Genomic DNA, 20190 nt, shown 5'->3' on the forward strand with positions numbered 1-20190 from the left:
CCTGGAAATCTTTTCATAAAATAAACAACTGAAAAAATTGGTTGCAAAAGTGAGCACACCCCCATAACTGGGATGTGGCTGTGTTCAGAACTGACTAACCACAGTTAAACATATGTTAAATGGGAGTCAGCCCACAAGTGCCTTTGAATAACCCCAAATAATGTTATTATTTTACTAATAATAATTTCTAGATGTTCTAGTAAGCTTTTCCTGCCATGATCTGAAGGTTTTGTGCTAATGCTTTAACAGTTATTGAACATAGAAATTACCAGTCAATCCAATTTACATAAATCACATAATAAAATAAAATATATAAAAAAATATATAAATTATAAACAGGGGGAAAAAACAAACATTTAGGGCGCTTTGAAATAATTATTCATGGATATTATCAAATGACATTTCTTGGTCGTTACAAAGTTAAGAGACTTAAAATAATTGTCATTAAAATCAAAAATAATTTCGATAAAGGTTTCAAGTTTAGAGGTTGGATATAAAATGTTGCTAATAAAACATACAAATTAACTAATTTGTTTATCTCAGGACACTGTGCATTTATTAATGTTACGTCATATCCTGTGCTCTTTGGGAGAGATAGCCGGTAAATAACAACCGTTATCAAGTTACCGTTAAACAAGGCGCGGTGTCTAGAATAAAATAAAAGCTTAGAATTGACACCAAAGCATGCCACACGTACTGACGTTAAGTGACGTTATATTTTGAAAGTCCTAAGCGGAAGCGCTGACTGACTTTCCTGAGTGGAAAGGAAAATCGATACGGGTGAGGGTGTGACTGGGCTGTGGCATTGATGTTGTGATGAAATAATTGCGAGGGTTAGTGGGGGAACAGGGGAAAACATACGTTTTAACATCTTCTTTGTCGAGTGTGTTTATTTTTTATTCGTCATAAAATGGGAAACTGTCACACCGTTGGACCGAACGAGGCTCTTGTGGTTTCAGGTAACGACAAAAAACTCGCGTTTGGCTTGGCTGTTTTTTTTTAAGCTCCGCGGCCTTTGCCTAGTTTGAGCTCGATGAAGGGATTTAAGAGGCGGGCCATGGGGGGCGTTTTTCCATATCTTCACTCGATGAATATTTCTTTACAAAGGTCAAAATACATGTTACGAATACACGCAACGCACGTGCGTACGATTTTTTTGTAGCTTCGTTTGACTAGCTTACGTAAAAAATAAAAATCGCCATTCCCGCTACTACCGATTACGTAACATTTTCAGTGTTTGAGCTTTCATTTCACGCAAACATTTCCTTTAAATGTTCTTATCAAATATAAAATGGGGCATGTGTTTTATGCTACTGGCGTTTGGACGACATTATTCATAGCCGAAATTGGACAATTTCCTGTCCCTCTTACGCTCCGAGCAGGACATGGCGGTTGCTCCCTGCAGAGAAAATACAGATGAATAAATTAGATTACAGGGGAGAGGCCCATAAAGTCATCCTGGTATCAGTGCAGTTAGCTATGCACGACACAAAACGGCAGGCAGACCAACGGAGATTTACGCAGTTGAGCAGAATAAACAAATGACGCCAAAACATGCATCTCCTTTAAACAAGAAAATGTCGTTAAAATCACGCTGGGGCAAAAGTAAATACGTTTCATTAAGTTTCACCAGGTCCTCCTACAAATAAAAACATGTACAGTCCTTCTCACTATTATTGGCACCCATGAAGGTAAAGTACATAATGTGGAATATCTTCTGGAGAAAAAAAAATGAATTCGGTTTTTTTTTTATAAAGAACTTTTATTTCATCCGAAAGACCAAATGATTAAAAAAAAACAGTTTAAAACAATAAACAATGGAAAACTCCCCTGTAAATCAGTATGGAAACGTAAATCACAACTGAGAATCCCTTGTTCTAAATTGTCTGTGCTCATTTGACATGATTTAACTTGGGATTTAGCTGCATGCCTCTGTACACTTCTGCAAGTAACCGAGCACAACCAGTCTCCTTTCACGACCGCATTTAATAAGGCACAGAAAGAAACTTTGGGATTGACTCAAACCTCCCCGCCCCCACTTTTATAGAATGCAGTCAGGAATGTCAGTTATGCCAATGCTAGTGAGAGTAGTGTGTGCAGCTCAGTTTATCTCTAAAGATTCTCAGTCTAATTGCCATTCAGACAGGCAGCTTATTTTAACCGCAAAGCATGTGTCACCCACATCCGTTTATACAAATACCACAGGAATAACATCATATGCCCGAAAACTTTCATGGTACTATTTGTGCAAGAGATACTTCTCTACTGGTTCCAGCCGCTCCAAAATCACAACTGCTTCTTGTTTTCTGTAGGAGCTAGTGAACAACTAGTAGGTTTAAAGAAGTCAATACAACGGATCATTCAGTGTTAAAACATTCTGTTCCATGACAAATTTTCATTTTAAATAGTTGCAGAAGACAGCTGGGATTGGCTCCAGCACGCCCGCGACCCTCGTGAGGCTAAGCGGTTCAGATAATGGATGGCTGGTTCCAAAGTCCAAACTGTCTCCCATCATAACACCTTTTGTTAAGTTTACAAGCAATATATGAAATGACATTATATCATTATTACCGTACAAATGTAAACTAGATAGTAACCAATCTAAAAGTCGTACATTCAATTAACAAAACGCGCTTTAAACAATCTCAACTTGACGCCAATCACTCATCTCATTCTTTTAACAGCCACAATTGTAAATCAGCTCAACTTCTAATGTAATGCAAACACATAACAGTCTACCTTTTGTAACAAGCTCGGCAGCTAGCTTGCGCGTAAGGTTAACGTGGACTTCCACCTCGTCGCTCGGTGTTCCTTCTTATCAAACCCCACAAACAGTTTGACTCTATGCACAAATCCAAAAGTGAGATGAAATTAGTGTGCTACAACCCCAAAGGGATCGCTTTTTTTTTCTTTTCTTCATTTGGCCAGTTGCATTTGAGAAAATAGCAGCCTAATTGCTACAAACTCTAGAAACAGGTGGTTAGTGAGGTGTCGTAGTGAGGTGTAGAAAGAGCCAATTTAAGATTGTACTGTAATTAAAATACAATAATCAAGGAATGACCGAAGCAGTGGTCTAACTACAGTATTTAATTCGAAGTCCTGCGTTGTTTACGGTCCAGCTTATACACGGCCATTTTCCCATGAAGCCACATTGGATAGATGTCTTAATTGTAATGATACATGACACAGACATATTGGTTAAAAAATGTCAATGTGCACAAAATTATCCAGTCGAGGAATTATTATTTTTTAAGTTTTAAAGGTCCAGTGTTGTAATTTCTTTAAGTGTTTTAACAGGAATTTTTATATTGGCGCGTCCCTATTTTAAAGAGACAGTGTGTCGTATTTAGTGCCATCTATCATTTTTAAAAACTCAACTATTAATTTGAATAATGCAGTATGTAAAATCGCATCAATGTACATTTTGTCGAGTAATTGCTAATTGTACTACATAGAACGTGCCGCGCCTTACAAGAGGTTCACATGTTTTGCCACCATCTTTCTGCTATGAATACCTGAAGGAGAAGAATTTCCCGAACGTAGTGCAGCTCAAAGGGGGCGTGTCGTATCTAACTATTTGTATCTTCTGTGATAATAATATTGTTTGGAGTTACAAGCACAATTTTTGCTATATAATTGGAAAGCTAAGTTCATTCTCTTCGATTGTGCCAACATGTCATTTATGAAATGTGAGTCACTGTGACTCATTTTGCTGCGCCGGGTCACATTTTGTTTCTCTCATGACATTCTTTTTCTTATACCATCAACCTTCTAAAATTTAAATAAAAGTAAAATGCTTACATTTGTTAATCTTGTGATATTGGCTCAAAAGGCCTTGTGGTGTTTTTAGAAATGAATATAACAATGAAGGCACATTTTTTCACAAATGATTTAGTTTAACTTCATCCAAATTTAATGAGCCTTATGTTATTCAACTTGGTAGGATCCACTGTATGTCTTAGACACTACCATAGCAATGTTGGTTGACGTTTCTATTTTATTCGGCCAGAAAATTCTGATGGGAGCACCCCTAGTGTAAATAAATATAGGCATACACGTGTGTATGTATCAGTAAATATAATCCAGCTCCTCCCCCATTTCTTTTTGTCAGTTATATGACAGCTGGGAATGCTGCCCTAAACACTCACACTGGAGATCAACCAGACTCAGGCCTGTGTGATGTGTTGCTATAGCAAACTGCAGTCTGTTACTTTGGTTTTTACACTACAGTGTTCCTCGAATTAGGACATGTCGTCTGTCACGTGTAATGTTTCTGACTTAATGTCCTTTTCCTGAGCTGCCATTCTTTCAGGAATTATACGGATTGTGTGTGTGTGTTTTTTTTTCAAAGTAAAAGAGAATACTATACACAACAACAAATATTTATTTTATATATGCTACAAAGTTTAAATTAAACTGGATGCAGCATTGAGTGTTGTTAACTCATTTGCTCCCAAAAACTTATAAATACGATCTATTTTAAATGTTTTAAATGTCCCAAAGACGTATTTATGTTTTTTTAAATGTTTTTTTTTAAATGCTAGAGCATACAGAAGGCTTTGATGGAGCCTCTCAACTGCAAAGAACGGTTAAAGAAGTGGTAGTTATTACACAAACAGCCAGCAGGTAGCAGCATAGCAAAAGAGATCAACCAGAGCCATGTTGGAAAAAAAGCTAATTTACTCACATTTCTAAATAGATTTGTGAATAATGATGAAACATATCTATATTCTAATGTGAATTGCTGCAAAACGGAAACAGAAATATACTTTTTTTCCCGATGAAAGAAGAGACTCTAATCTTTCTTTTGGTAGGTTCCATGTTTTTATAGTAATAGAACACAATATTCTGTGGGCCTTGCAAAATCAGTCAAAATCCAGTAAAACGGCCGGGAGCGAAGGGGATTGCTTCTATAAAAATGAGTTAAGTGACTCATTAGTATTTACATACACTCTACAAAAACCTACAAATGTGCTCACACTACATTTATTATTTTCCTGTCTGATGATGGTGATGTGACATTCATGTCGTTTGTGTTGTTCCCAAGGTGGCTGCTGTGGCTCAGACCAGAAAACGTATGTTGTGGGAGGCTGGTCTTGGGCTTGGTGGCTCATCTCGGACATCCAGAGGTAAGAGCGATTTGCACATTATCCCAACAGTGCCAGTTGAAACACTTACTAAAAACCAGTGGTAGCCCATTTATATTGATATTTAGTTTTGGTGGAGAACTGATCATTTGCCAGGTTTTAGGCAAACGCCTAAAGCAAGGACAGCAAAATCAAATGGACGGTGCAGGCATTTCTTTAAAACGTGTTGCCTGCCACCTGTCTTATTGCCTTCTTGGCAATGGCTCATGGCTCTTGTGTTGCATTACTTTCTGATTGATTAGCATCTGAAATCAACCGGATGGCCTTTTGTGCACGTAATACGTTACTCCTCCATCTGCTCATTATTTGCTTGTGTATTCCCAGCTGACATTCATATTCTATTGTGGTCTTTTATAATCATACAGCGTGCTTATTCAAATGTTTAAACATTGCCGGCTGCTCGCCACAGTCAGGTGGATTTAAGCTCCAGAAAACTGCTTCAGTGATTACTCTGGAATATTCTAATAATAACTTTATGTTATGGACCAGGTGAAGCAGTTTAACTGGTAAAAAAACAACAACAGTGACTCCTAGTTTAACCATTAAGTTAACCTTTTACAGACCTTGCAGCTGAGCTTAGTATTTTAAAATCTCTCTTTCTCCTCTTAAAGTTTCTATTGAACTGCATTGAGTGAATTACTTGCTTCATCATAGTTTGTGTGTGTTATGTTAACTTACTTGCACTAACTTGTGCTCACATGCATTTGATTGTGTTGCGGTGCACCTGGTTTGAATGTATTGATGATCTAATGTTTGCTTGCCTCTGAGAAGCTGCTTGCCCGTGTGCGCCTCAGCTCGGCCGTGTCCGCTTCAGGTTACCCATTTCCAATTAAGAGCCGCGCTTCAGTGTTGCTTGGAAACAATAATGGCTAAACCGCAACAGAAAAGTGAAGTCAAACCATGGATGAACCAAGCAATATGGTCATGTTGTGGTTTTTTTTTTTTCTTGGAGGATGACAGCAGAAGGAAATCTCTCGCTCATCTCCAGAGTCACGAGCACTTGAACTAAAAGCCTGGTGCTTGGCAAGGGAGGAGGGCACACTCTCTTCCCGCTTCTGATGCAGCAATCATGTTAATGTCTGGGCCCATGACTCATTGATCCAGCTCCTCCTGGGAGAGGAGGAGGGGGTGATGGTGCTATTTATTAGTGAGTCAAATCTTTCTGCGGTGTGCTTTTGAGTACAAACATGGATGCTGACGTCCCTCTTCATTTAAAAAAAAGGTTATTTTGGTCAATACAGACAAACATGATTATTTATTTTATTTTTTTTTACGATTAAACTAGAGGCTTTATGTTAAATATTTACAGATACACTTTGTTTTTCTGAAGTAAAATATTTTTCATACAAGAAAGCACAACATTCAGTGTATAACTGTAGCAACTCATTCACTGCCATTGACGGCTATTGACGTTCAATTTTTAACTGGGTTGGTATTCAACTGCAAGAAAAGCCTGGGTAGCCGCCAGGCTTATAAAACACAAGAGGAAACCCTGTAGTATGAACAAAAACAGCCCACTATGATTAACAATTTGGAACTCAGTGTATACGCTTTCATCTAAGGGATCTTTATATTTGTCCCTCTTTATTTAAACTCGGGGTGTCAAAATTAGTGTGTTAATATTGAGTTAATTTAAAGTTGCTTTAACGCTAGAATTTTAAAAAAAACGTGCGATTAATGACCGCCCCTTACTTGGAAAGCCTCTAGTGGGGGAATTCCAGTCGCAACGCAGCAGACACATCCACGTCAAAATTTGGCAGTAATAAATGTAATAATAATGCATATATTTGTGGAGAATGGGGTCAAGTTGTATTTTACAAATTAAAAAATGTGCAGAATTTCACAAGTTACTTGATGTTTAAGTTTAGATATAATTTAATATGAAAAGAAAAATGCACTGTGCTTTCACCAATGTCTTACAAATGCAATTATGCCTTCTCGTGGCAGAAAAATGACCAACGCAAATCAATATCACACTCGTTTTTTTACAGTACAGTAATTTTAACTAAATTTTATGAATTATTATGAAATGACTGTATCAATGACTAAAATATGCAGCCATATTTCTATTAGTTGAAAATGTTTTCCACTTTTATGTTAACGAGTATGAGGATTTAGAAAAAAATATTTTATTGTACATTTAGAACATTAAATTTGAAATTAATCGTGAGTTAACTATTGAAGTGATGCAATTAATTACGATTAAAAAATTTTTTTTATCGCTGACACTCCTAATTTAATTATTTACTCACAGACAATTGAATGTTTATTTGAGCTGCATGGCATCTTGTTTTACTAATCAATACAGCACTGACCAAATTAACCGCAATCTGTGGCTGAAGCAGGAGCAGCGGGGCTTCAGGTTCTGACTTTTGACCTCTTTCTCTTAACCTTGGTGACTGACCTTCCTAACCGCTGTTGTCCAACTTACTGTTTTGCCTCTGCTACTGCGGCCTGCCGTCCTGCCTGCGTAGAATGTCTCTGGAGGTTATGACCATCCTCTGTCGCTGTGAGAATATCGAAACCTCGGAGGGTGTTCCCCTGGAAGTGACTGGGGTGGCCCAGGTAATGTATTTTAAAGAGACCACCCCGACAAAAAAAACAAAAAAACAACAGCAGTGGCTGGTGCTCAAGACCAAAAGAAGATGCTGCAAAACTGGCTCAGCTAATTAGATAAAAACCTGTTTGCGTGTGTGAGCAAGTGTGTACGTTTTTCCTCCACGTGTCGTCTCTCTTCTGTCGTCAAACGGGGACAATCAGAAGTCACTAACTTTGCCGTGAAGCTGCATTTTGAGACAGATATGGCACTGAATTCTATAGGAATGCTTTGGAAACTGAGGGACACAATCCGAGTGATTTGAGTAGAGCTGCATTTCTAAACGATTTCAATAAACACCCCAATGTAACAGTTGGTTTCGGGGAGCATCGCATAGTCTATTGTTAGTGCTCTGGAGTCCTTGGGTGAATGGTTTCACTTTGTCCTGATTTTTTTTCCTTGTGTTCTGGCCCCTCCCTTCATTTGCTTCCCCTCCGAACATGCCTGTTTTTATTTTATATATATATTTTTCCACATTCTTCACAGGATAACGCTTGAGATTATGACCCTGCAGCCCAAGTGTGATGATGTAGAGACAGCGGAGGGTGTAGCTATTACTGTCACAGGGGTGGCTCAGGTAAATCACCACACTGTTTCTTTTTGGGAATGCCAGTTCAGACTTACCCCACACCCTCACCCTGTCCTCCCCCGCATCCCAGCAACTTCCTTTGGTCTGGCATCACCCCATAATCACGTCAGAGGTGGTTTCATACAGAGGGCTCGGGTTACGATACAATACTTTTTTCTTTTTTTTTGGGCTGGCCTCCCAAGTTGTTGGGTCTGCATGTTTTGTTCTCATCATAATGTACAGAAGACATTGAATGACATGGATGTGGGCAAGCTTAAACTCAGACCGACATTAGCACTGTGTCCGAGGTTATTAAGTAAAAGACGCTCACCAATGTGCCAATTCTTTAGATTAGTGACAGCAGAGCAGCCGTGATTACTCCCTTTATATAAAGTATGTTTTTAATTTCAACCTAATATGCTGCTGTGCAATGCATTGGCACCCATAATAGTATTAAAATACAAATTAAAACATAATGAATGTGAGTCCTTTGTTTCAACGGATGCTGCATTATTGTCTGTCTGAATCAGTCCTAATGTGAGCAAAAGGATGTTAGTGCCTTACCTGCATGTTCATCTCACTCCATGTTCATTGGTCTTTGATTCTTTTTGGTTATATATCCTCTTCATATTTTTATAACTTTCAAGGATATCTTAAAGAAAGTATTTTATCAACATACCTATACTTGGACCATTTAACATTTGGGGACCTATTGTGTTGCAGAAAATAATTTTGAAATTTTACAGTGTAAAAAGAAAGTTACACTTGTTGGTTATTTTAATCAGACTTGTTGCTAAGAATTTTCTCTACACTCCAAAAAGCATTAAAATAAATCCATCTGGACCCAAAATGTAATAACCCTCTTTACAATATGTTGTATGGGCTCCCACTAGTCTTGACATGGCATTCTGATTAATATTGTCTCTCTGGAATATGAATTAATTAGCTAAATATACCTCTCTTTTTTTTATCCATCTCAGGAGGCGGCCATTTTGCCACTTGCTGTCGACTGAAAATGACATCACAGTTGTTCAGGGCTCAGGTAATGACCAATCACTGCTCACCTGTTTTCTGTAGCTGAGCTGTGATTGGTTGTTGCCCGAGCAACTGTGATGTCATTTTCAGTTGACAAAATGGCCGCTCCCCTGAGATGGATAAAAGCAGGTTGATTTTGCTGCAAAATTAATTAACTACAAACACAATATTAATCAGAATACCATGTTTAGACTCGTGGAGCTACACAGACCATATTGTAAAGACCATTTTTGGGTTGACTTACCACGGCTTCTGTATTTCAGTTCTTGATTTGGCTGAAATGTTGTGTGCATGCCTTCTGTGTGTTTGAAGGGAGATGCCTCATTATCAGTCCCATAGTTTGAACCACCGAGCGTTTCTCGCTGTCTATTTTCCTGCATGCTTGCTGACAATGAGCCCACTGTCTGGAACGACCCCTCACTCTCTCACACTTCGTTTAGCACACAATTTCACTCTGCCCCTGCACTGTTGCTCCAAGTGGATACAAAGCCGAAGTAGCGGCTCATGGCAACGGGAGTGACATGACCTTGAATTATGAACTTGTCTTGAGGGAATTGCCCATCCACTTAATGCTTAAGACAACCACAGAATGGCTGTTATTAATACAGGTTATTGCGTCGGGCTTCCTCGTCATAGCTGGGCAATTTGCCTGCTTACTGAAACTTATATTTTGTCTGACATCAGTCAATTGAAAAAATAAATGAGATTTTTAGATTTCAGGAGAAGTTCAGATATTTTGTATGCCACTTCCCTTTCTAGTGTTGCTGTTCTGTTCAAAGGGAAGGGCACTAGGGGTTTGGGGGAGGTCAAAAGTCTGCAGTTGGTAACCACACTCACTTTTTCCATACTAGTTTATTTTAGGCTGAGCCTCAGCACAGCACCCCCTGCTGACTCTTTTGATCTGGCCTGCCGTGTGGTTGTCTATCTTGCACCCATTTTCAGTTATGTGGAATGACAATTACCACCCCTTTTACATTGCGTGTCCTTCAATCCTGGTATGAGTGCATGTTACCCAACCAAATGGTGTGTGACCACTTGCCTAAGGACCCAGCTCACTTCTCTCTTTTTTGACAGCCCCAGTGGAGTACAGCATCGTCCCTAACTTTTTTTCCCCTTTCATTTCTTCACCATATAAATGAGCTACTGTCAATGATGTCCCTACCCCCTCCTTTATTTTTGTGTGCATGGGTAATGAGCATGACAAAAAATATGTACAAGAAACCATACAGTAATAATCTTCCACATGTAACAAATATGATTCAACTCATGTAATGTTTCTATTGAGCCAGGGTGACTAAAGGCATGTCCACGTGTATGTGGCTACATGAGATGATTTCTTGGACAAAAACTACGTTTGTATGGGTGATAAAAAAAAAAATGTGTTTTTGCAAATATCTATGTACACGTGGACATGACCTGAATCATCAATGAATTAGTCTTGTATGGCATTGTTAAAGCCAGCAGCTGCTGTTCTTGTAGCATGTTTCTTGATACCAGTTTTGATGATTTAGGATAGAAATTAAATTTTTTAAGAAGTTATCACATTGTTACCAAGTTTGCATGTTCAGTAGTTGGTCTGTGTATGCTCAGCTGACAATGTTTGTCCACACTGACGTCAGGTCAAGGTGATGACAGAAAATGAACTGCTGGGTTACGCCTGCGAGCAGTTCCTCGGGAAGTCGGTCATTGAGATCAAGAGTGTCATCCTACAGACCCTTGAAGGTCACCTGCGTGCCATCCTCGGTGCGTATCTGCTCAAAGGGGAAATCCTCACTTTTTAACCCATCTAAAAATGTTTTTTTGGGGGGTTGCTGGGCTGATATAAGGTCAAAGAGTTGCTTCCTACAAGGTCTTAGTCGTTGTGTTAAGCAGTTTTACCCGAATGCAATGTGGAACCTGCTACGCTTGATATAACACTGTCAATAGTAGATTCTGTAACGAGAAGTGTAAAACCGGTTAGTTGTCGGCATAAAAAAAAAATAATAATAATAATTTAATCGGTGTGTTCGTGACAGTTAAAGCAAGACTTTGAACAGGAAATCTGCATTCATGTCACAGGTACATTAACTGTGGAGCAGATTTACCAAGACCGAGACAAGTTTGCCTCTCTGGTGCGAGAGGTGGCATCACCTGACGTCGGCCGCATGGGAATTGAGATCCTCAGTTTCACCATCAAGGTGTGAGACCGGAAATATTTCTTATTGATATTTCCAACGGCTGATAAATGTGTAAATAAATATCAATACATGTATGACCAAACTGCTCTTATTTATTTTTGGTCAGGATGTTTACGACAAAGTGGAGTACCTAAGCTCACTGGGCAAAACCCAGACAGCCGCAGTGCAGAGGGATGCTGACATTGGCGTGGCAGAGGCAGAGAGAGACGCTGGCATCAGGGTAAGAGGAACTTCCTGTTACAAATGTACCATCCTCCAAGAGCTAATTTCAACTCTCATCTCTATCTTGTTTAAACAGGAAGCTGAATGTAAGAAAGAAATGATGGATGTTAAGTTCCTGGCAGACACGAAAATGGCAGATTCTAAACGAGAGCTGGAAATGCAGAGAGCGGCCTTTAATCAGGAAGTCAACACCAAGGTATTATTGCGGAGATTGGGCTGAATGCAGTGAACTCCTTTTTTTAATTTTTTTATTAATTCTTCAAAAAACACTGATAAACCCTCCAAAATGTGTTTTTGATGAAAAACAGGGGGTTGGCTCCCCCCTCAAGTTTGTAGTTGTTCTAGTGGACACCAGGATAGTATAGCTGTAACGTGTTGTAAACTTACCAAGCTTATATGCAACATTTTTAACAAGAACATCATGCAAATCAACTTGCGATTGTGCTTAGTTAAGATCCAATCATGAACCAAAAGTGTTGACATCATCCAAATGATGCGTTTTATTGGTTTAGACACGAAAATATGTCATGTCCATTGCAACAATCTTTGGGTCTGAAGTTGTAATATGAAAAGAAAATGCACTGAGCTATTACCACCGTCTTAGAAATGCAGTGCCTACACAGGCCGCATCCCAACACTCGCACCCCCACCCCTGCGCCCCCCCAACTGCACGCTCCCACCGATGGGCGCGAGCACGCAGGGCGTCTCCGCGCTCTGAAATGCTTGGGAGAACTGAGACAGACACACTCGCACCCATCGACGGGAACGCGCAGCCAATGGGCACCAGGGCGAAAGCGCAAGCTCCATGACATATTATGCCATCTAGTGGCAGATTTTTTACCTCAACACAAATCAATATCACACTCGTTTTCTGCAGTACAGTGCAGCTTTTTAATTTTAACTCAATTTTATGATTTATTTTGAAATGACTATGACAAAAAGATGCAGCCATATTTCTATTTAACATTTGTTTCACTTTTATGTTAACAAGAGTATGAAAACTTATTCTGCATTTTATTGTACGTTTATAACAGACATACAATTTTTGATTAATCGTGAGTTAACTATTGAAGTCATGCAATTAATTATGATTTAAAAAATGAATCGCCTGGCACTCCTAATATTAACCTTTTCCTGCATTTTAATTAATATTTTTTATATTTTCAATACTGTACACTACAATATTTGTATTACCACAAAAAAAACCTACAAATCTATTAAAATTGTTTGTTTGTGGTAGATAAACGATAAAGTGCGAGGAACACCGTATATTCTCTTGATTGGCCAATTTAAAGGGTGAGTTACTTTTGAATCCATCCTGTCTTCCCAGAAAGCTGAAGCTCAGCTGGCTTATGAGCTGCAAGCAGCCAAAGAGCAGCAGAAGATCCGCCTGGAGGAGATCGAGGTGGAAGTTGTCCAGAGGAAGAAGCAGATCACCATTGAGGAGAAGGAGATCGATCGCACTGACAAGGAGCTCATCGCCACTGTGAAGCGACCCGCTGAGGCCGAAGCTTACAAGATGCAGCAGCTGGCTGAGGGCCAGAAGTGAGTGGGCGTGGCTATCGTGTTTACTGAACCTTTTGTTGATGTCACGGAAATGTCACGTAAACACCTGTCAGACCTCGGCTGACCCAAAAGGCGGCACGCTTGAAAGCTGTCATTGCCCTCCACCAGGATAAAGACGGTGCTGATAGCCCAGGCCCAGGCCGACAAGATTCGTTTCATCGGTGAAGCGGAGGCCAGCTCCATCGAAGCTGTGGGCAAAGCGGAGGCTGAGAAAATGAGGCTGAAGGCTGAAGCCTATATGCAGTACGGCGAGGCCGCTAAGACAGCTTTGGTCCTGGAAGCCCTGCCCAAGGTCAGTTGGATTAGACTTCACATCATTCCTCAACATCGTCACGTCATTCTCATTAGTCAGACATTTTCATTTGGCATAGTCGAAAAGCTACAACAGCATTCACCAATTAGAATACTTAACTTTTAAACTATTTTTTTCTTATCAAATGGTTGGCAGCCATTAATTTTAAACAACTGTCTAGTTCTCACATTATTTCTGAAGAAATTAAATGGCAATAATATGAAATGCTAAGAGGTGTTTCTTGTGTTGTATTAGCTCGCCGGCAAGGTGGCGGCGCCCTTGTCCAGGACCAATGAGATCGTCATCCTGACGGGCGATGGCAACCGCGTGACAGGAGAGGTCAACCGTCTGCTCGCTGAACTCCCAGTGTCTATCAACGCCCTCACTGGGGTGGACGTGACCAAGGTAAGTTTAGCCGCTCTTTTCACTCGTCCGCTTTATTTTAACCAGATGTTAACCTTTGTTCCTATTTACAAATCCGCTTTCCGGTACATGAAAATTGCCTTGTTGTCCAACAGGGGGCACTGCAATTCCTTATATACTGTACCATTTTTTGTCATATTGTATCTCAGTGAGCGAAGGTCACATGTTCACATGTTGTCTGTGGGCTTAAGTGCAGATGTGGTGTGTCCCCAGATCCCACTGCTGCAGAAGATGAGCGGCCAGACAGCCATCTGATGAATCGCAACCCCCCCCCCCCCCCCCCCCCCCCCCGGACATAAACAGTATCTGCCTCAAGCATGACAACACTTTCTCTAGCCTCTTGACCCACTTATGCAAAACTGCCAGAAACACCAAACCAGATTTGAGATTTTTTGATGATGGTTTTACTTTCCACCCCAAAAAAAAAAAAATGGTGTAACCTTTCTTTGTTTTGTTTCCTTACTGGTCAGCCAGGATTTTATGCTGCAGTCCGGTTTGATTCCGCAAGCCAAACAAAAGCGGAGATGCGCAAAGGGTAGAAATGTCAGATTGCGCTGGAAAGAGCCCAAAATTCATCTAATAGCGAATCTGAGCTGATTACAATTGGCAGCCTTTTATTTCCCCCCTCCATTCCTCTACCTCTGAGAGAATTTGATCACCCGCTGTTACGCTCACCCTTCACCCGCTGTGACTGAAATCTGGCTGGCATTTGCAGAATATTACTGTACAAGGATTGTAAAAGTAGAACCACTATTAGCTCGCCATCACCTCGCCTGTCCTCTTGTGGTCCTGATGTGTTTGTGACTGTCCAATCATCACTCAAGTGCCCAAAACCTTTTCGGACGGTGTCATCCACATCCCCCCACCTCTGTCACGTCTGCCTTTTTACTAACACAAAAATGTTCTTTATCAATCGCCAAGCCATGTTGAGAGAAGGGTAGCCTTAAATGAGCCCTGGACGCACGCCAGGCTCTCCCATCACTCGTGTCGTACGTCGCATAGCATGTGGTGGACGCTCAGGGCCATTCTTGCTACTCAAAATTTTACCCCCCAACCCCCAAAAAAATTTCAATATAATTTTGTGTAAAAATCAATGTGAGAAAATACATTTTTTTTAAACTATCACAGGAATGTTTATACAGTACTGCTGTGTTCTGTTTTGTAACTAATAAAAAAATAGTGCTTGGTTTGTTGCCATGGAAACAAACTTTTTACTAACTAACTAATTAAGAAGTGCTGCATGTGTCATCTCCGACTCACTAATTCATTCTCTTGTAGCCGGAGGTGGCAAATCCAGGTCCACAAAGTAAAAACCCTGCAACACAGGTTGGCTTTAGCCTCAGGTGCTAGCTAGCTAGCTCCCTTGCTAGGGTGCTTGTTTACCTGCTAGGGAGCTAGCTAGGTAGCACGAGGGGGCTAAAGCCGAACGGCAGCAGGGTTTTTACTTTCTGGACCTGGATTTGCCATCTTTGCTTGTTTCAACTGTTATCTTAAGTCAGAAAGGCTTCATTTTTGTTGGTAGTGTCATTTTCAATGAAAATGAAATGGAATTTACTTTTTGTGCATGCCACTGAAATGGTGATAAACTCCCTGATGTTATGTGTTCAAATCTAACTTTACAGCAAACAGTTTCACTGTATGTGGCGAAAGAGGTGCTGGAAATGAGTGGTCCTTTTGTTCCCCAGAGGTGGCAAACCCAGGTCCAGAAAGTAAAAACCCCTGCCACAGTTTGGCTTTAGCCCCAGGTGCTAGCTAGTGAGCTCCCTAGCTAGCTCCCCGGGTGTTCGGTTACCTGCTTAGGGAGCTAGCTCGCTAGCACCTGGGGCTAAAGCCAAACTGTGGCAGGGTTTTTACTTTCTGGACCTGGATTTGCCACCCCTGTTGTTCTCCAACCGACCTTAAGCGCAGATCATTTATCGAGCCGGCTGCTAGCTTAGAAGTGGAGTATATTGTTTGTAACATGTTTTGTATACAGTGCCTTTGTCAAAAAAGAGGTCATGACTGTGCTGTGACGATTTCAATCATACACACGTGTAGAGCTTGTGATGAGCCGCTGTCCGTTTCCGTATTCTACGCTATACATTACTCATCGTAACCTGTCGATGTGAAACTTGTACGTGCATAACTGTCTGATTTACTTTTGTACTTCTTCAGCTTCATGTTTCATAACATTCGGTGGTAACAACATACATGGGAACAGAAGAATATGTAGCTGCAGGATTTAGACTTAATTGTTGCTTCTTTTTTTTAACAATTTTATTCATATCAGCACTTGTTTGTATTACATTATTTTTATTCGGTGCATAAAAAAATATTGCAGCTGTTACTACTCCAAGTAGAATTTTGAAGACCATGCGGATGAAGACCAAATCTTAGACCTACGCCTTAAAAACATATTTCATTTGTTTGTCATAGAAGAAAAAGAGTCTCTATTATTACTTAGGTTTCTAGTTAAGCTTCTAACGCTAAACTTTTGTCAAAATGATGCAGCATGGCATTTGAAGCACGTGTTCATGTTACTCTGTGTTGTGCGCCATCCTCTATTAAAATATATACATACCACAACACTGAATCCTTCTTGTGTGCGTGTGAGGAAATCTTTTAAAAGACAAAAAGTCACAACAGAATGAGTATTTTGGTATTATGTTGCAAATGATACACCACTTGGAATTTATAGTAAAACTAAACACAAAGAATTACATTATATAGTTAAAGACATAATTGGTTTTATTTGTCTGAAGAAACCCAGTTGGAACATTTGGCCATAATTTCAAAATGTGTTTGTCACCAAAAGAACATATGCCAAAAAATTGCACCACAGGGGTTATTATATATTATTACCAAAACAATGACAGTTTTCCCATAATTGCATTTTTTCCCCCAAAAAAACAATTCCCATTTATTCTCAATGGCACATTCAACATCAAATGTCTCACTGTTCATCTTATTTAATTCACCTTTAATAATTTTCAACATGCCGAAAATTCCCACATACCCAACTTTCCATAATTTTCACCAATAAATTTCACATTTTCCACTAATACGATGCTATATTCTTCCATGTCATTAAAAATCATTCCACATCAATTCCATATCATTCCATGTCATTCCACATTTTTCACAAATATCATTAGATGTCATTCCACAACATTACACATCTTTCAAAATCAGTCCACATCATTCACCATTATCATTCTATAACATCTATACCATTCAATATCATTCATTGTCATTCTAAATCATTCGAACATCAGTCTACATTTCCATATTTTTTCATTCAGCATTCACATACAATTTCTCCAGAAACAGTTTTGTAACTTCGCAACTGCCATGATATTTAACACTGCTCAGGATAAATTATGCAACTGATGGTTGGATAGTTTAACTTCATTTTACTTTCGTAAACTTAACAAAAATGTGTCTCTACGTCTACATAGACTTTAAAAATGCTCCAATAAGTTCCACTAATAGATCAAATTAACGGTTGTGGAAATGTGATGGTGGCGGGGGGCGGCAAGCCTTTCTGAGCAGATAAGTTAGCCAAAGACCAAACCACCCTGATAGGCTGACATCTTTCTTTATCAGGGCCTGCAGATCCACTAAAGCGGGTGTCACACCCTACCTAGTGCGTTTGTTACCATGGAAACAGTCAGGGAGGAACCACGTCCCGGCTAAGGTCAATGAAACATAAGGGAAATATGATTTAATGTATGTACTCACATTTCTTCATTTTTACAAAAAGTCACCGACAAAGTTTATCATTTAACTTTTGAGCTGTCTATCGTATGAATGAGAATATGATGCGTGACATATCCAGTACAAATCTAAATCCTCGAATTTCAGGGGGTAAATCCATTAAGTATAAAAAGTCAGATAAGACATCATTATCTGACATATCGTAGTATTACATTTTTATCTCCTAAAGTATCAGGCATTAATCCGTGGGGGTGTCAGATTGCGATCGTGTGTTAGAAATTGAACTTTATTAAAGCATAAAACTGTATTTTTGAATAGTTTGCGACAAAATACTCTTTCGAGGCAACTCTAGTGTTGAACGGAAAACAGAGGGTATTCCCCCAAAACGGACATTTTGGAGTCTAATCACATACATATTAGCTTGTGTTCGAACTACATGTGTAAAAAAATTACCAAGTATGATGGCAGTTCTTATTCAAAGTGAAAATGACAAGCAATGAAAAGGCATTTTATGTTATGATGATGTGTTTTTTAGGCTGTATGCGATCAGTATTTTTTGGGGGCAAATCATCGCTCGGCAAGTTTGAAAATAATAATAATAATAAAGATAAACCGATCACTGATTCGCTCAGGAGATGGAGCAATGTATCTATTTAAATAACTTTTATTTATATTGGTTACATTTATATACCGGGTATATTTATATTTTATTTATGTTTATTCTACAGTTGAGCAAACATTTGCAGAGGGTAGAGACTGGCTCGTCTACGAATAGTGAAAAACACGGATGCAAATTGAAATGCACGGGGGGAAATTCAAACCCACAAAATACAAAAAAAAAAAAAACACTGATAAAAATTTAATGTGACGTCATTCATCGATTGAGCAGCTGATCACCAATTTTGCATAAAGTACAAAATATTTGGCTGATCAGATTAGTGTACAGTTAAATAAAATAAAAAATTCAATTACAGTACATTTTTTGTATTAAGAACTCCTAGGGTTTTGAAAATGTATTTAAGTACAATTTTAATTAAGTCTCATGTACAACGCGTTTTTATTGTATCATTACATAAGTCTTTTTTTATTTATTTACTTGTTTTTCAAACGATACATTACTGATTGGTTCATTTTTAATAATTGGACAACAAAAAAGTTCGAGATGACAGATGATGTGCATTTTTTGGGGACACCCTGAACTGTACATGGACAGGGTGTGGACAGACTTGGCAAGCAGGTCGGGACGAGATTAGACCCAAAAAAAAAAAGAAGTCCAACCCTCATGTGAACACGGTATGCTAATGAGCTTTTGGCAGCCTTCTAATAGGGAGGAATCATGCAGGGGGGGCCACAGATACAAGCATGAAGATGCTGCCTGCGCAAACGAGTGAGTATGGGACACACCAAGACTTTGTGAAATATTTGACAAACATTTGTTAGTCTCAAAAGAACCTTGTGCCCCGGACAGGATATCATCTTATACTGTAAGTTTAATGAAAAGACACTACAGTATAGATGATGTACTATCCAGGGGGTCATTCCCTCCTGCGCTGGGATGCACGCTGGACAACCTCAGAGAGACACGGAGGAGGGCCGTCAAACCGTTACCATTACTGAGTTTTAGCAATGGTAAGGGTTCTACGGCTCTCGCTCATTATATCAGCTGGACCTGGAAAAGATACTGGCGTGATTTTTTGGTGTTTTTTAACTAAATCAAATAAAGTTTTGGAGCTTGATTGCCATGTGTTTTCTGTCATCATGAAGCGTTTAATTATTATTAATTTTATTGTTTTGTATTAGATTCGTGAATTGTGCAAGGACGTTATTCAATTTAACAACACAAAAATGATTATTACCCTTTTATAAATAAAGAGAATATTTAAATGTAACTGAATTTCAACTCACATTTTAGAATAAACTAAATGTTTTAAGTGGGCACCGCTACGAAGCTCCGGTACTTCTCAACGTACTGTCAGCGTTCCGGTGTAGGCTTGACAATGCATGTTTTCTAATCCCCCCCAAAAAATGTTCTGGTGATCGCCGCGGCTTTACATATAGAGGGAAATCCTGCGCTCATTAACGCCATCATGCTTAATCCAGTTACCATATAGATCTGTGCTTGACAAGAGAAGCGTGCATACGTCATTCAAACCGGCCACTGTAAACGTGATGCTAGCGGCTAGCCCAATGCTAGCAGACCCTCACGCGTGTGTAGTCATAACTCGAGTTAAGAAAGTGAAAATAAAAACGCTACCATGCCGTGTATATATATATATTTTTTTCACTTAAAACACTGAATAAACTGCAACTGTGCTCATTTTTAACCCATTCCCGTTAACTGAAACGGTTTTCCTCGTGTTTGTTAGCATTAGTAGGCGGCGTCAGGAGTGAAACCTCCTGACAGCCACTGATAAACCATCAGCTCGCCAAAACCCCGCCTGCTGTGAACATGATATCAAACTATTGTC

The 20190-nt window shown here is 39.5% G+C and overlaps 1 protein-coding gene across 2 annotated transcripts; it reads left to right on the top strand.

Moving 5' to 3' along the window:
• The first annotated feature begins 765 nt into the window (after nucleotides 1–765).
• On the top strand, nucleotides 766–16591 carry LOC147160832 (flotillin-2a). 2 transcript variants are annotated; one of them, XM_086098487.1, is made up of 11 exons: nucleotides 766–959; nucleotides 5048–5129; nucleotides 7622–7712; nucleotides 10966–11089; nucleotides 11405–11523; nucleotides 11630–11743; nucleotides 11822–11941; nucleotides 13076–13290; nucleotides 13420–13603; nucleotides 13859–14008; nucleotides 14240–16591. In XM_086098487.1, the coding sequence occupies exons 1-11, from the start codon at nucleotides 911–913 to the stop codon at nucleotides 14279–14281; spliced, it is 1290 nt and encodes a 429-aa protein (XP_085954613.1). In that variant the 5' UTR covers nucleotides 766–910; the 3' UTR covers nucleotides 14282–16591. The 2 variants fall into 2 exon arrangements, with proteins under 2 accessions (XP_085954613.1, XP_085954612.1); XM_086098486.1 differs by lacking the exon at nucleotides 7622–7712 and adding an exon at nucleotides 8230–8320 and having other exon boundaries at nucleotides 767–959.
• The last annotated feature ends 3599 nt before the right edge of the window (nucleotides 16592–20190 follow it).

Source organism: Leptonotus elevatus, chromosome 16 (assembly GCF_054856555.1).
Source record: "Leptonotus elevatus isolate MCC_2025b chromosome 16, RoL_Lele_1.0, whole genome shotgun sequence".
Taxonomy (NCBI): Eukaryota; Metazoa; Chordata; class Actinopteri; order Syngnathiformes; family Syngnathidae; genus Leptonotus; species Leptonotus elevatus.

Bases quoted from the DNA above. Each gene is read 5' to 3' on its own strand.
- LOC147160832 (XM_086098487.1), top strand. From the start codon at position 911: ATGGGAAACTGTCACACCGTTGGACCGAACGAGGCTCTTGTGGTTTCA. The intron at 11,942-13,075 runs GTATTATTGCGG...CTGTCTTCCCAG, and splicing joins ATCAGGAAGTCAACACCAAG to AAAGCTGAAGCTCAGCTGGC. The intron at 13,604-13,858 runs GTCAGTTGGATT...GTGTTGTATTAG, and splicing joins TCCTGGAAGCCCTGCCCAAG to CTCGCCGGCAAGGTGGCGGC.